The 14,355-nt window shown below is 43.9% G+C and overlaps 1 protein-coding gene across 1 annotated transcript in view; it reads left to right on the top strand.

Annotated features, from left to right (window-relative positions):
• Nucleotides 1–14,355, top strand: part of PLCH1 (phospholipase C eta 1) — a 161,247-nt gene that overhangs the window by 126,871 nt on the left and 20,021 nt on the right. Inside the window, exons 13-16 of the mRNA XM_075003959.1 lie at nt 5,868–5,939; nt 10,653–10,747; nt 11,449–11,546; nt 14,160–14,339. Coding sequence (XP_074860060.1) covers nt 5,868–5,939; nt 10,653–10,747; nt 11,449–11,546; nt 14,160–14,339 — 445 coding nt within the window. The remainder of the gene's footprint in view (nt 1–5,867; nt 5,940–10,652; nt 10,748–11,448; nt 11,547–14,159; nt 14,340–14,355) is intronic.

The raw sequence follows: 14,355 nt of genomic DNA, 5'->3' as shown, positions 1-14,355 counted from the left end.
CTGGAAATGTATTTAAGTAAAGTACAAGTATGTTGTGGCTTAATTGTACTCAAGTATCCAGAAGTAAAAAGTAGCCGTCCTGTGATAATCTATGGTTAATAACTGAGTTATAATAGGAAACCATTATTTTTCACTTTTTTATACATACAAATATACATAAATATATATGAATACATATATATACAATGTGTATGTACACACACACGTGTGTGTGTGTGTGCGTGCATGAGGCATAGAATCATAGAATACTAGAACTGGAAGGGACCTCAAGAGATCATCCAGTCCCCTGCCTTCATGGCAGGGCCAAGCACCATTTATGTCATCCCTATTGGATATTTATCCAATCTGTTCTTAAATATCTCCAGTGACTGGAGATTCCACAACCACCGCAAGCAATTAACAGATTCTAGTACTTCATCACTCTGACAGGAATTTTTTTCCTAATGTCCAACCTAAACCTCCCTTGCTGCAATTTAAGCCCATTGCTTCTTGTGCTATCTTCAGAGGCCAATGAGAATAATTTATCTCATTCTTTCTTGTAACACCCTTTTAGGTACTTGAAAGCTGCTGTCATGTCCCCTTTGAGCCTTCTCTTTTCCAAATTAAACAAACACCCAATTCTTTTAATCTTCCCTCATAGGTCATATTTTCTAGACCTTTAATCATTTTAGTTGCTCTTCTCTGGACCCTGTCCAATTTTTCCACACCTTTCCTGAAATATGCTGCTCAGAACTGGGCACAATACTCTAATTGAGGCCTAATGAGCGCTGAGTAGAACGGAAGAATGACTTCTCATGTCGTGCTCACTACACTCCTGTTAATGCCTCCTAGAATCACATTAGCCTTTTTTGCCAGTGTCACACTGTTGACTCATACTTCGCTTGTGGTCCACTCTGACCGCTAGATCCTTTTCCACAGTACTCCTTCCTAGGGAGTCCTGTCCCTTTTTGTATGTGTGAAACAGATTGTTCCTCCCTATGTGGAGGACTTTGTATTTGTCCTTATTGAGCTGTTTTTGCTCTGACCATTTCTCCAGTTTGCCCAGATCATTTTGAATTCTGACTCTATCCTCCAGAGCACTTGCAAACCCTCCCAGCTTATTATAATCTGCAAACTTGATGAGCATACTCTCCATGGCATTATCTAAATCATTGATGAAGATCTTGAACAAAACTGGCCCCAGAACTGACCCTTATGGAACCCCATTTGTTATTCCTTCAGCATGACTGTGAAACATTGATAACTACTCTCTGTGAACAGTTATCTAACCAGTTATGCACCCACACACGTGTGTGTTTTATATACTGTATACACACATATGCACTATATATTATATTTCAAATCTGGAATTTAAATATAGTCACAGCTTTTGTTTATAAAGCTTAAGTGTGACCAAATCGAATACAGGAGTCAAATTACAGAAATTACAGATTGCTGGGGGTGTGCTTGGACTGGGGCTGCTTCAGCCCAGCTGGAATACCACTGCCCACAGTATGCCCAGGACAACCGAGGACAGGGACTGCTCTGGCCCAGTTGGAGCACCCTGCCCTGCTGCACACCTGGGCCACCATAGATGGGAGCTGCTCTGGTCAGGTGGGAGCACTCCCAGGCTGGGCTGCTACGGATGGAGGTTGTTCTGGCTACATTGGAGTGCCCTCAATTGCAGCAGTGCCAAAGGCAGGGTGCTCCACCCGGGCCAGAGCAGCCCTAGTCCCTAGCACGCTGCAAGCAGGGGCACCCCAGCCTCCTTCCCCCCTTATTTATTCAGTTAACTGGTAAAACTTAGCATTTAACTGGTTAACCAAGTAAATGGGATTTTACATCCCTAGTATGGGTGGGAGGTAGGGTCCTGGAGCAGTCTGGGAGTGGAGGTCTGGCTAGGTGGGTGCAGGAGTGAGCTGGGGCTGGGGTGTCTGGCCGGGGGAAGGTGCAAGAGCCAGGAGAAGTTCAGGAGCAGACATGAAGTGGGAGAGGTGGGTGGGAGGGGAGTGCAGGAGCTGACCGGGGCTGGGAGAACTGGGTGGAAGGGGGGCGAGGGAGAGGGTTGGGGGTGCAGGGACTGGCCATGAGGGCAGTGGAGAAGTGCTTACCTGACTCTGTGCTCCCTACCACTCCCAGGTACCACCCTCTGCTGCTCCTGTTGGCCAAAATCTGTCCAATAGGAGCAGTGGGGAAACCCTCCCAAGAGCAGTTTCCAGCACTGTATTCCCCCAGCCCTGAGGAGGGTTAGTGGCAGCGCGTATCACCAAGGTTCTTCTCCCCCACATGCTGGATCTGGCCTGCGAGGCTTGGGGTGCCCCCCCCAGCCATGTGTAGATACTGTCTGTGAATGAAATGATGATTGGATGCTTTGTGCAGGTGGCTGTGCTTTAGCCAATCAGAATGCTAGCTTGTGCAAGTGTCAGTGGCATGATGAAAGTATCAACTAATAGCTAGACATAGCGAGAAACAATATTTTCTTTTAAAACAACCGGCGTAAAAGTCAAAGCATCACAAAAATAAATTACTTGAGTGAAGTACAAATATGGGGGGAAAACATACTTGAGTAATGTATTTCTACTTCGTTACTTTCCACCTCTGCATATGCAAAGTGCATGAATTGTGGTTGTAAAATGACACTATCATATTTATGTACTCACACTGGTGGTAAGATTTTATGCCCCCTTTTCATTCACTTTGCAGAACTGTATATAGTGACAAACTGCTGAGACAGAAGGAAAACTCAAGCCCATCATTTTTGCGTATCTGTAATTCAGTGATTTCAGTTTAGTGAGTCCTGATTTACTTATGTATGAGAACAGACCAACTCTCGACTTGCACGTTTTAACAAGAATAATTTAGTCCTCTGTAGTGCTGTGCGTGGCAGAGCAACTGATTTAGAAATGCACAAAATAAAAAAACAAGTTTTCACTCACCTGAGCCGTGTCTACACATGCACGCTACTTCGAAGTAGCGGCACTAACTTCGAAATAGCGCCCATCATGGCTACACGCGCCGGGCACTATTTCGAAGTTAACTTCGACGTTAGGCGGCGAGACGTCGAAGTCGCTAACCCCATGAGGGGATAGGAATAGCGCCCTACTTCGACGTTCAACGTCGAAGTAGGGACCGTGTAGTCGTTGCGCGTCCCGCAACTTCGAAATAGCGGGGTCCGCCATGGCGGCCATCAGCTGAGGGGTTGAGAGATGCTCTCTCTCCAGCCCCTGCGGGGCTCTATGGTCACCGTGGGCAGCAGCCCTTAGCCCAGGGCTTCTGGCTGCTGCTGCGGCAGTTGGGGATCCATGCTGCAGGCACAGGGTCTGCAACCAGTTGTCAGCTCTGTGGATCTTGTGTTGTTTAGTGCAACTGTGTCTGGGAGGGTCCTTTAAGGGAGCGGCTTGCTGTTGAGTCCGCCCTGTGACCCTGTCTGCAGCTGTTCCTGGCACCCTTATTTCGATGTGTGCTACTTTGGCGTGTAGACGTTCCCTCGCAGCGCCTATTTCAATGTGGTGCCGCGCAACGTCGAAGTTGAACATCAACGTTGCCAGCCCTGGAGGACATGTAGACGTTACTCATCGAAATAGCCTATTTCGATGTTGCTACATCGAAATAAGCTATTTCGATGTTGGCTTCACGTGTAGATGTAGCCTTAGTGACCTGCTACTGCTGTAGACCATGATGTGACCTTCTACAGTGGAAACGTATATTTGTATGGTGTACTTCTGAATCCAGTAATTCCTGAATGGACCTTACATGATTCCTTTTCTGTTCAGAGCAAACAATTGATGATGAAGTAATATCACTAGATAGGAAAATGGCTTTTGGGGGGGAAAGAAAAGCATACTTTTGTCTATTAAAAGAAAAGCTGAGAGAAATTTAGAATCTCATTTATTTGAATCATTAATGTGGCCTCTGTCACATTCAATCTGTAAAATGAGGGTTCATCAGCTTGCCTGAATAAAGGTGGTCTGACTGATTTCCCATCATCAAAATGCACTTATGAGAAAGACTATCTCCTTCTGTTCTTGTTTTTTGGTCTTCACTAAGGTTTAAAATGCCATTGGGTTACCTCTTGTATATTTTCCCTATCATCAGAGGTTGACAAGTGATTAAGGCTGTGTCTACATGGGAGCCCACCATGGAAAGAGCAAAATCGAAATTCAGAAATTGATATACCGTCTTTTGAAAGAACACGACCACAAGGCAAAGGCAGATCTCAGTTCCGACCCACTCTTTCGAAGACCCCGTCCCATTATTTTGAAAGAGAGCGTCCACACGTGTACGAGAGCTGTTTTGAAAGAAGGGAGCGGGGCCTGGCCACGGTGGGCACGGCATCCCTGTGGTGTCAAGTGCACACGGGCTTCCCCCTGGGTGTGGGCTGGCCCACGGGCGTCCTACTGGGCAACTGGGTGCCTGGAACTGTCCACAGGTCTGGGTGCTGGGTGGCACTGGCAGGTGCAGAGGGCGTGTTCGGGGCTGTGGCCAGCTGGGGTGTGTGGCCGTGGGCCTCTGGGCCTGCACCCAGTCCACTGGCAGGGGTGCCACCCCTGCCCTGCCCACCAGGTGCTGGCCCCATTGTGCACTAACTGGGGGGGGATCTCAAGGGTCTCCGGGGACAGCTGGCTCCCCATGGCCCGGCTGGATAACTGTGAGGGGATGTTGATTATGATGTCTCTCCACTCGCTGGACCAGTTGCGGGTGGTGTCTGCCCCCTGGCTTGGGCTGCCTGGTCCTGGCTCCTGCAGCTCCTCTGGCTCAGGCTGGTCTGCTGAGCTGTCCAGGACCATTTTCAGTGGGGAGCTGTCCCAGGGCCCCAGGATGCTGTGGAGCTCCCTATAGAAGGGGCAGGTGGAGGGGCCTGCCCCTGAGTGCCTGGACTCTTCCCGGACCTGGGCATAGCCCATCTGGAGCTCTTTAACTTTGCTCTGGACTTGCTCCAGGTTCCACTCTGGGTGGCCTTGGCTGGTCAGTCCCCGGGCAAGGTGGGCGAAGGCAGCAGCATTCCTCCGCTTTACCCCCATCTCCCAGAGGACCTCCTCTTCCCTCCAGAGGCCCAGGAGGTCTCTGAGTTCGTGGTTCATCCAGGAGGGGTCCCTTTTCTTTTTTTCTGGGACAGACCCCTGGGAGCCCTGTGGGGGCTCTGCGGGCGGGCCCTGGGGCTCGGGAGACTGCTGGGCACTGGCCATGTGCCTGTCACTGTTGTCGGGGGCGGCTGAGAGGACGTGCTGCCTGGGGCTTGTGCTTTTGCAGCTTGCCTGCTCTCAGCTTCCTGCTACGGGGTTTCTGGGTCTGTGAGGCTTTAAGAGCGGCCGCACACACAGGTCATAGAGCTCCGCTTGGCGGGGCAGGGCATCTCCGTGCTCAGGCTGGGCGCCATCATGGAGGACTCCTCTTTCGAAAGAGTGGGCCATGGTGTGTCTACATGTGTCTTCTTTCAATGTTGTTTTTCGACGGGTGACGCTCTTCCCGTATGGGATTGGGGTTCAGCATTTGATGTCTCGGCTGCGTTCCTTTGATTTCAAATTGAAAGAGTGCATGGCATGTGTAGATGCTCCCTTCGCTTTTTCAGAAGAGGGCCGGTCTTTTTGAAATACTGTGCATGTGTAGACACACCCTAATAGTATAAAAAGAAGAAAAATCCTCTATTACAAACGCAGGTTTAAATTTACATCCAAAGCTAAGTGTATATGTATTTAGACTTCAACAGCTTCACTTTCAATTTTACTCTTCCATGTAACATTATCTTAATAGCGGTGTCACATAGAATAATGCATATTAGGTTGACAAATACATCTCTTTAACGATGATAGCATACTTAAAAAATAACAAAAAGACACTTTCTGGGCTGACTTGAAATACATGTTCATTATGCACTTTTGTTTGCACAGAACCAAGACACAAAAGAGAGTGGAAAGAAATCCCATAGCCGCTCATTAATGGGCAACTTTGGGAAGCACAAGGTAGGTGGAACTGTAGTGCTTCATATCTGTTGTTTGTCTGAGGGTTAATAAATAGGTTACTCGATGCCCCTGGAGGGGCCCTATTCTTTTGTATTGTAGAAGTGTAATTTTTCATAGCTTTTAATTACATTTCACATAATATTGGAATTTTTGTGGAATTGCATGGTCTGATGCTTTAATTTATTATACCCGTTTTATGTCAGCATAACTCCATTTAGTCATGCTGGGGTTTCGTTCAAATGAAATCAGTGAAGTTACACTGTTGTGGAAGTGGTATAATGAAAAAATTCATCAAGCCCCCTTTTTGTAATTAGATCCTAAATTTGCACCAGTTGTTGTTGTTCTTTCTTTGACTAAATCCAGGTGTTCATAATCTCTATCTTTCAGGAAACTAAAAGGTGAGCAATAAGGAAGTCTATTTGTTCAATGACAGGTGATTTGTGCAAGTAACATATATGCTAATGGACATTAGAATCCCCTAAACACTATTGAGAGAAGACATGGTTTGTACTGGGATGTCAGATAAAGAAATCAGTTGCTAAAAAACTGAAATTACTATCTGCACTGAGGCATGGAAAGTGTGTTAAGTTTAGTTACTTCAACTAATTATTCTAATAGCCATTTGGATGCCCTATCAACTTCATATCTGTGCTGAAATAAATAAGGCAGGGTAGTAGTATTTTAATGACTATTACATATAGACCCAGAAAGACTTAAAATAACTTAATCCGTAGAATACTGTCATTTTCCATGCTTGCAGCCAAAAGGTTGCTTAGAACAATACATGGTACAGGTTGCACCTCTCATATCCAGTACTCTCTTGTCTAGCTGGACCAGGGCTGTTCCAGGATGAGAGAGTTCTGGGCCGGTGCAGGAGTCCAGTGGGGTGGGGAGCTGGAGCCTCTGCCTCCTCTACAGCAGCATGAGGCTGGGAGCCAGAACCTCCACCTGCCCCACGGCAGCACCAAAGCTCCCTGGCAGCCCTTGGCAGCTGGGGGAGGTGGGGTGGGCAGGGGCTGGTTGAATCCCCAGGAAAACCCCTGTGGAGTCTGGGCTGGGCCAGAGTCATGGGAAGGGAGGCTGAAGGCTACGGCTGCCTCAGCCCTGGAGCTCAGGGTTGTCCGGGTATAGAAGCCCTGGCCCTTCTCTTGTCCAGCAAATTCTTTTGTTTGGGACCTAGCAGGTCCTGAGCATGCTGGATAGGGGAGGTGTAACCTGTAGTATATTCTTCACATGTGTGAAGATCTCCCACTGAGAATCTCAAAACTCCAAGGAGATATAAGTTAATTATCTCACCAAAACGGTGTGTTGGGTAACTTTAAGTGGATACACTGTGAAAGAGGCTAAACTGAGGCACAGGGTGACTGAGGTCCACATCTTCAGATATTAGTTGTGATGGCTTTGATCACAGAGGCCCCCTTGGGACTGTCACCTGATATGCTGATCATATGACTGAGCCTAGTCTACATGCTCTTCGACCTCCCCCCCTACCCTGTCCTGCTGGGCCAGAAGCTCTGGTCTCCCGCAGCCAAAGCACAGAGTTGGGGTAACAGCTACCCCCAGAAGAGCAACGAAGATGCTGAACTAGCTCATGTCTGAAAGGGCTCAGCTGTACAGCCATTGATAACACCTAGGAATACAACCCCCCCCAAAATGACCAAATCACCAGATAAATCCATCTTACTCTGTATAGAGGTTCTACATGGAGAAGGCTCATAAGGTAGGCCTTATCAGTGAAACTGAGACATGCACAGTAGTTACTCTGCCCCGCCCCCGCTGCCCCCAGTAACAGTTATTTACATTGGGCTTGATAATCAAAAAGAGATTTTAAGTTGAAAAAGTAGGATTTAAGAGATTGCCAAAAAAACCCGAAGAGAACAAAAATGTTACTAAGCCAAAATAAAGTGTCAGTTAATGCTAATACACTGAGGGTGTATCTACACTAGGAACTAACTTCACAGTTAACTTTGAAATTAGGGGCTACTTCAAAGTAGCCTGCAGAGCATCTATACACATTTCCCCTGACTTCAAAGTTACACTTTGAAGTAGAGGGAGCCCAACTTTGAAGTCCTGACTCCATTCCCTGGAATGGAGTAGTGCCCTACTTCGAAATTTAACTTCTAAGTAGGATGTGTGTAGATGCTGAACTTCAAAGTCTGTTACTTGGAAGTAAGTACTTGGAAGTTGTACTTCGAAGTAAGCAACTTGGAAGTTATTTTGTGGTGTAGACACAGCCTGAGGATAATTGTTTCAAAGAATATTACTCACCTTGTTCCAGGTGAAGTCCTTAAAGACAGGATTGATCTTTTTCTCTGGCCTGGATCTACAGCTTTTTAGAGTTCTTTGTTTTCTGGTTTCTTCACGTGTATCCTCTTAAAGTGAGGAGGCAATTTCAAAAGCCAGCTGAAGACCAAAGGCTGCCTGGTTTCCATTCCTTAAATAGATATTCCCCAGGATGGAAATCCCTTGTTTAACACCTCCATCCCCATGGAAAAATATCAGGTTCAAGATGGATTCCAGCACTAGGTGGCATGGTCATATGTCTTTGTAGCACCAACCACAGTTTGGGTTTACAGGAAATACAAAGCCATTTACAAATCATTGGCTTAAGCACGAGGCCATTAGGTTTTCTTAAGTACTACTAATGGCTTTCAGTAGAAGGCTTAGATCAATAATACAGGTTTACACTTCATGTTTCTAATTTCACATACAAGAATGATACATGCTCAAAGTAGAATATATGCATTTGACAGATTGTAACTTAAAATGTTTCACATTTTTCTTAAAGCAACTTTGAGTTATGCAAATGGATGGACTGGGACATTAGTATCTTTACCCACCTAAATCTAAATTTAGGCTCCCAAATAAGCAGCATAATTGGAAGCTATGTGTGCATAACCCCTGTGAAAATCAGGATACTTCCTTAAGTGTATTGAATGTAAATGCTTTGAAAATGTGGAACTTTGGAAATCAAGGTTAAGTAACTACATTCAGTTCACTCAGGCTACGTCTACACGTGCATGCTACATCAAAATAGCTTAAGGGCTGCTGCACACGATGACCATAGAGCCCCGCAGGGGCTGGAGAGAGAGCGTCTCTCAACCCCTCAGCTGATGGCCGCCATGGCGGATCCCGCTATTTCAATGTTGTGGGATGCAGATCGTCTACATGTGCCCTACTTCGACGTTCAACTTCGAAGTAGGGCGCTATTCCTATCCCCTCATGGGGTTAGCGACTTCGACGTCTCGCCACCTAACATCGATTTCAACTTCAAAATAGCGCCCAACATGAGTAGCCGTGACGGGCGCTATTTCGAAGTTGGCGCCGCTACTTCGAAGTAGCGTGCACGTGTAGACGTGGCCTCAATGAGTCACTGACAGAGCTATGAGTGGAATTCAGAAGTCCAGTTCCCAGGGCACTAGATTTTAAGACTAGGCAATATAAATAATGTCTAAAAGAGATAATCATTCTTTTTCAGCACTGAGGATAGCTGGTTAAACTTAGTTATGGTCATTATGAGCGTGCCATATTAAATGTAATAAAATCTGCGAAGTTCGGATGGAGTGTAGTGGGATTAATCTATGAGAGAAAGGAAAAGGGCTTCTCACTTAATACAGTTGCCACCTTATACTAATATACTGAGAGAGGAAATTAAACAGCTTTTTGAGGTTCAGTCATAATGTCATTGAATATGTGAGAATATTTAAATCAACGGCTGCGGATTCTTTGCTGTAGAAGTGATATTCTCAGTAAACTGCCTGCTTGTCAGAAACACAAAAACTAGAGTGGGCAATCATTATTGCTATTTAAAAGGGAGATGCTTCTGAAAAGAATACATTTGAAATGTTAGGCTTTTTATTGTAGATAGAAATTTCATTGTGTATTATTTGGAATCAGACTCTTGTGATGCTCTCTTATGCTGCAGGGTTAATAAAACAGAAAGTTTGAGATGTTTGAAAATTTTGCCCAGAGACTGTTGAGTGCTTTGAGAACACATTTGTTAATCTCCCCTTATAAACGGTACAGAAGTCATAGCTGGAAGCAATGCATTTTCCATTTGTGTTACTGTCTATTGAAGTTCTTTTGCTGTTATTAAATAAACTATGGTATAGGAGAAACCCAATAGGACCAGTATTAGGTTAATGGAAACAGCAATCATGGTTTTGGTTTTATTACAGGCCAAATGTTGGCTCCCCTCATTTTTATCCCCCAGCTGTAATCTGTTCTCTCCTTAGTCTTTGCAAAAGCACAAATGCAAAATATTTGTACCAAAAGTGTAGTGCAAGTGAAGAGGGGCTTGAGGTGATAGCAGGTTGAAGGATGAAGTGGGATTTACATGGCTGATGCTAATATTGCCACACTGCTATTTAATCCATGGAGAACCGGAGGGCTGTGAAGAACCTGGATTTTATGAGAAAAAAGATCAGGGCACAAATGCTGATCCCCAAAGATCCAAGCTTGGTCATCTCTTATGCTGTATCTGCATTGGGGCCAGCAAGAATGTAGCTCTGTGTTCTCTAATGCCTTACACTGAGAATGTAAGAGGATGGCCATTGCATGTTTTGACTCAAAACCAGAGACGTTGTAGAAATGAGATATATAAAATACCAGTCAGGTCACATTGTGCACCTTAGGGGCACTGTAAGCTCCATTTAATGTCAATAAAGCACTGTGGATTTACATGGCAGATGGATTCATTGATTTCCCCAACAGAAAGCTGTCAAATCAAGGCCCAAATCTCATAGCGCATCTGATGATGAAGAAGGTCAGCAAAATTCTTCTGGAAAGGAAACTGGACAGTTGTACAGGTCAGAAATCCCCAGAGTTTTTCACTTAATTAAAAACTAGAGACATTTTGCGTTAAATGTCCCTACTATGCTTTATGTGATCTAAGTCTGTTCTCAAGAGCTAGTCTTTTGTGTTACCTGCATTACTGAAATGTATTTGTGCTAACTATAAAATCCCAACACTCAGTTACATGGTGTTTCAATGGAATTTTAACTGTAATTACTCTTAAATTGAATATAAATGTTGCAGAAATACTTTGCTAGTGAAAAGAAGCTGGAGTCAATTTTACATGAGGGTAGACTAAATAAAAGCACATCATAGCCTCTTCTAGTTCATCATAGCAGAAAATGGAATAAATACATCTTCAAGTTTGCATTTATTGCTTTTTAAATGTTCATTTTGCTGACATTTTTTGCTAAGAGAGAGAGAAAGAGAGAGAGAGAGAAATCAAGGGCTTGGAATGAACCATAATCATAGAGACTGCTCAAAATCCTGTTTAGCAATCCTATTTTTCTTTTACTTCTTGCTATTTAAACTCATGTTGCAGTTTGGAAACAGCTAAGTTAGCATAGAATAAATACATATGAAAGTACTCATCAGTGGTTTGGGTTTTCTGGTTTTTTAAGTTGCAAAAAGGACAGAATTGCAGAAAAGAGATTTAAGTAATTTTTACGCTTTAAAATTAAAATCTGCTTTTTAAATGTATAATGTTATTCAACAGGTTGGGCCGTCGGAGAAAAACAATGAAGTTGTGCCGAGCTCTGTCTGATTTAGTGGTGTACACAAACTCAGTGGCAGCCCAAGATATAGTAGATGATGGTGAGATTGTGGGTGTAGATTTTATTTATATAAGTGCTTTTGTTTCACTCGGTCACATATTTTGATGGGACACAAGGCTCTGGTTTCAAGTTTCTTCTTTTTCAGAGATCTTTTAAAATTTGACCAGGTTCTGGTAACCTATCTTTATTTGGGGAGAAAGATGATGTAACAACTTCCTTTTCTTTTCCAGGGAAATGTGTTCTGCTATGTTTTTTCAGTTTCTTTGTGAGTTTAATTTGTCTGTCTAATTTTGGGAATGCAGACTGTTCCAGGAGGAACTGTCATGGTTTCACTGTATTATGAGCTTTATTTTAGCTTTAAGCATAACAGTGTGCTACTATTATTTAATATTAATATTATGTAGTACCCTGAGACCCCTCATGGAATCATTATGCTAGATGCTGTGTAGAGCTACATATGGTCTCTACCCCCAAAGAGCTTACTGTTGTTTTGCTAGACAAGGTAAAATGGAAATTGATGGGACTAAGATGGAATTTGAAGAGCAGATGGCCAAAGCTGTAAAAACAAACAAGAAATTCTATGGCAACATGTGGAGTTGCAGACTACCAGTGAGTAAATGGATCAATTAAGGAGGATAAAGGCATTGCTGAGGTGTTTAGGGAAATAAATAGAAAAGTGACCTGTTATTTCGGGTCTGATTTCAGATGCTGAATGCTTAGCATATTCTGAAAACCAGGCCCCTTTAGAGTTTCCCACTTTGGGGCAGCTTCACCTAGAATACTGTGCTTAGATCTGGTCACTGTAGATCAGAAAAAACAACAGGTTGCAGGTGAGGATGACAAAAATGCTTAGATGAAAGATTTCTGCATTAAGGAAAGATTAGAAAGATTAGCTCTCTTTGGAGAGAAAATTAATACATAGACATGTACTTCATATATAGGTGGTAGATTGGGTGCTGCAGCTTTTTCCCTTTCACATAAAACAAGTCATAGTGTACGTCTGGTGACACCGGAAGACAATGCATATAAAACTGAAGAAAGAAAATACGACTTTACAGGTTGCTTAATAAACTAGAGGAACTCATTGCCACAAGATATCATGGAGGCTAAGAGCTGAGTATGATAGTTACTAGGATTAAAATTTCATATGAGTAATAAGAACATCCACAGTTTCAACAATAGGCCAAACAATAAGATAGGGGAACTTGACCTTCATGATTATGGGCACAAGATAACTAACTAATAGAGCTTATAACAAACTTGTTATAATAGAGCTTATAACAAACTTGTCCAATGAGCCTATTATACCACAGTCAGTATCACAAGCTTTTGGCACCTTTCTCTGACGAATCTGGTACTGGCTGCTGTCAGAGGTCTAGCTCTGGATCATAGGTCTAATCTTTTTGATTAACTTCTCGGCTTCTAAGTGTTGAAAATAAAAACTTTGTCCTTTAAAGGAACATAAATGCTTTTCTATTAGCTGCAAACATTCCTTAATTTCTGTAGTAATTTCTACTGGCCTTTTCAGCTCTCCCAGAAAAGTAATAAAAGCAAAGATGAATGATGCCAATGAGCAGCTTTAAATATCTAAAGTTGACCGCTACAACTCAGGGGCGCTTTAGAGTATCTGTGTCTTTATGTGGAATGTAAGAAAACAAATGCACGTGACAAGGGTTATTTCTGCTTTAAAAATGCTGTCCAAAGAATTATGGACCTACATTCAAAATCGCTTCAACTATAGAGACAAGCTATGTAGCAATGCAAGACAATAGCTACTGACGTAGGCAAAGGTGAGAATCATGGTAATGGTGTGGGCCCCTAACAACCCTCCCTTGGAGAACCCAAGCTTTCATGAAAATATTTCCTCTAGTGGAATGAATTTAGAGGGCTGCGGACTGCACAGGAGTTCCACTCCCATGGATCTGCGGGATCCCATGGGAAGTGCATCCTCAGGTCCACAGAGGAAGAGGATGACCTCCTGTGGGGCTGAGCTGATTATTCTGTCCTGGCTACAAGACGTCAGGAAGGTTTTAGCCATGCTGCCATTGTCCAAGTCCCTTAGTGCTTCCCAGAAACAGTTCTGGCTGGGACTTTCCACATATTTCCTTTCATTTAGTGCCAACTCCTGTCTTTTTTTCCCCTCCACATATGCTTGGAAAGCAGGAGACTGAGCAAGGGACAGTCCTGCAAATGGAAGTGTAGTGCCACAGTCTATCCTATCCCATTCCAGCTCTTGGACAAGCCCCTGTAGAGGAAAGGCCTAGTGGAGACACTGGGAGATGAGGCAGGGCAAGGTGACAAAAAGTGCACAATAGCAAGGTGGTGTTTTTCTATATAATCAGCCTTTGTGGGGATCCACAACCCCCACACATAAATCCAACCTGCCAGCCAGAGTTCCATTCCTGATTCCTCATTCATGTACTTGTCTGACTCCAGAGACAGCACAACATTGCGGAGCCTGAATTGCCTAGTTTATTCTTTGGTTGTAGCTTAGAAGGTTGAACATCACCCAGCTTTGTGAATCTAGACTAACTCCACTGATATCAGCCCTAATTACTGTAGATATATGCCAATGTAACTGAAATGTCAATATAGCAATTTGTCTCACAGTTGTTGTCATCCTTGTTTTTTTTTTTAAACTATAAACATGTAGGGACTATGGGAAATGTGTTATCGTTCAGTGAAACAAGGGCCCATCCAATAGTGCAGCAGAAATATGAACAGTTTATGCTTTACAACCAGAAACAGCTCACCAGAATCTATCCGTCTGCATATCGGATTGACTCCAGCAATTTCAATCCCACACCATACTGGAATGCTGGTTGCCAGATGGGTAGGTGTCTATTATA

Source organism: Carettochelys insculpta, chromosome 10 (assembly GCF_033958435.1).
Source record: "Carettochelys insculpta isolate YL-2023 chromosome 10, ASM3395843v1, whole genome shotgun sequence".
Taxonomy (NCBI): Eukaryota; Metazoa; Chordata; order Testudines; family Carettochelyidae; genus Carettochelys; species Carettochelys insculpta.
The sequence above is the reverse complement of the archived record's forward strand: the minus strand, read 5'-3'. Positions and strand labels throughout refer to the sequence as shown.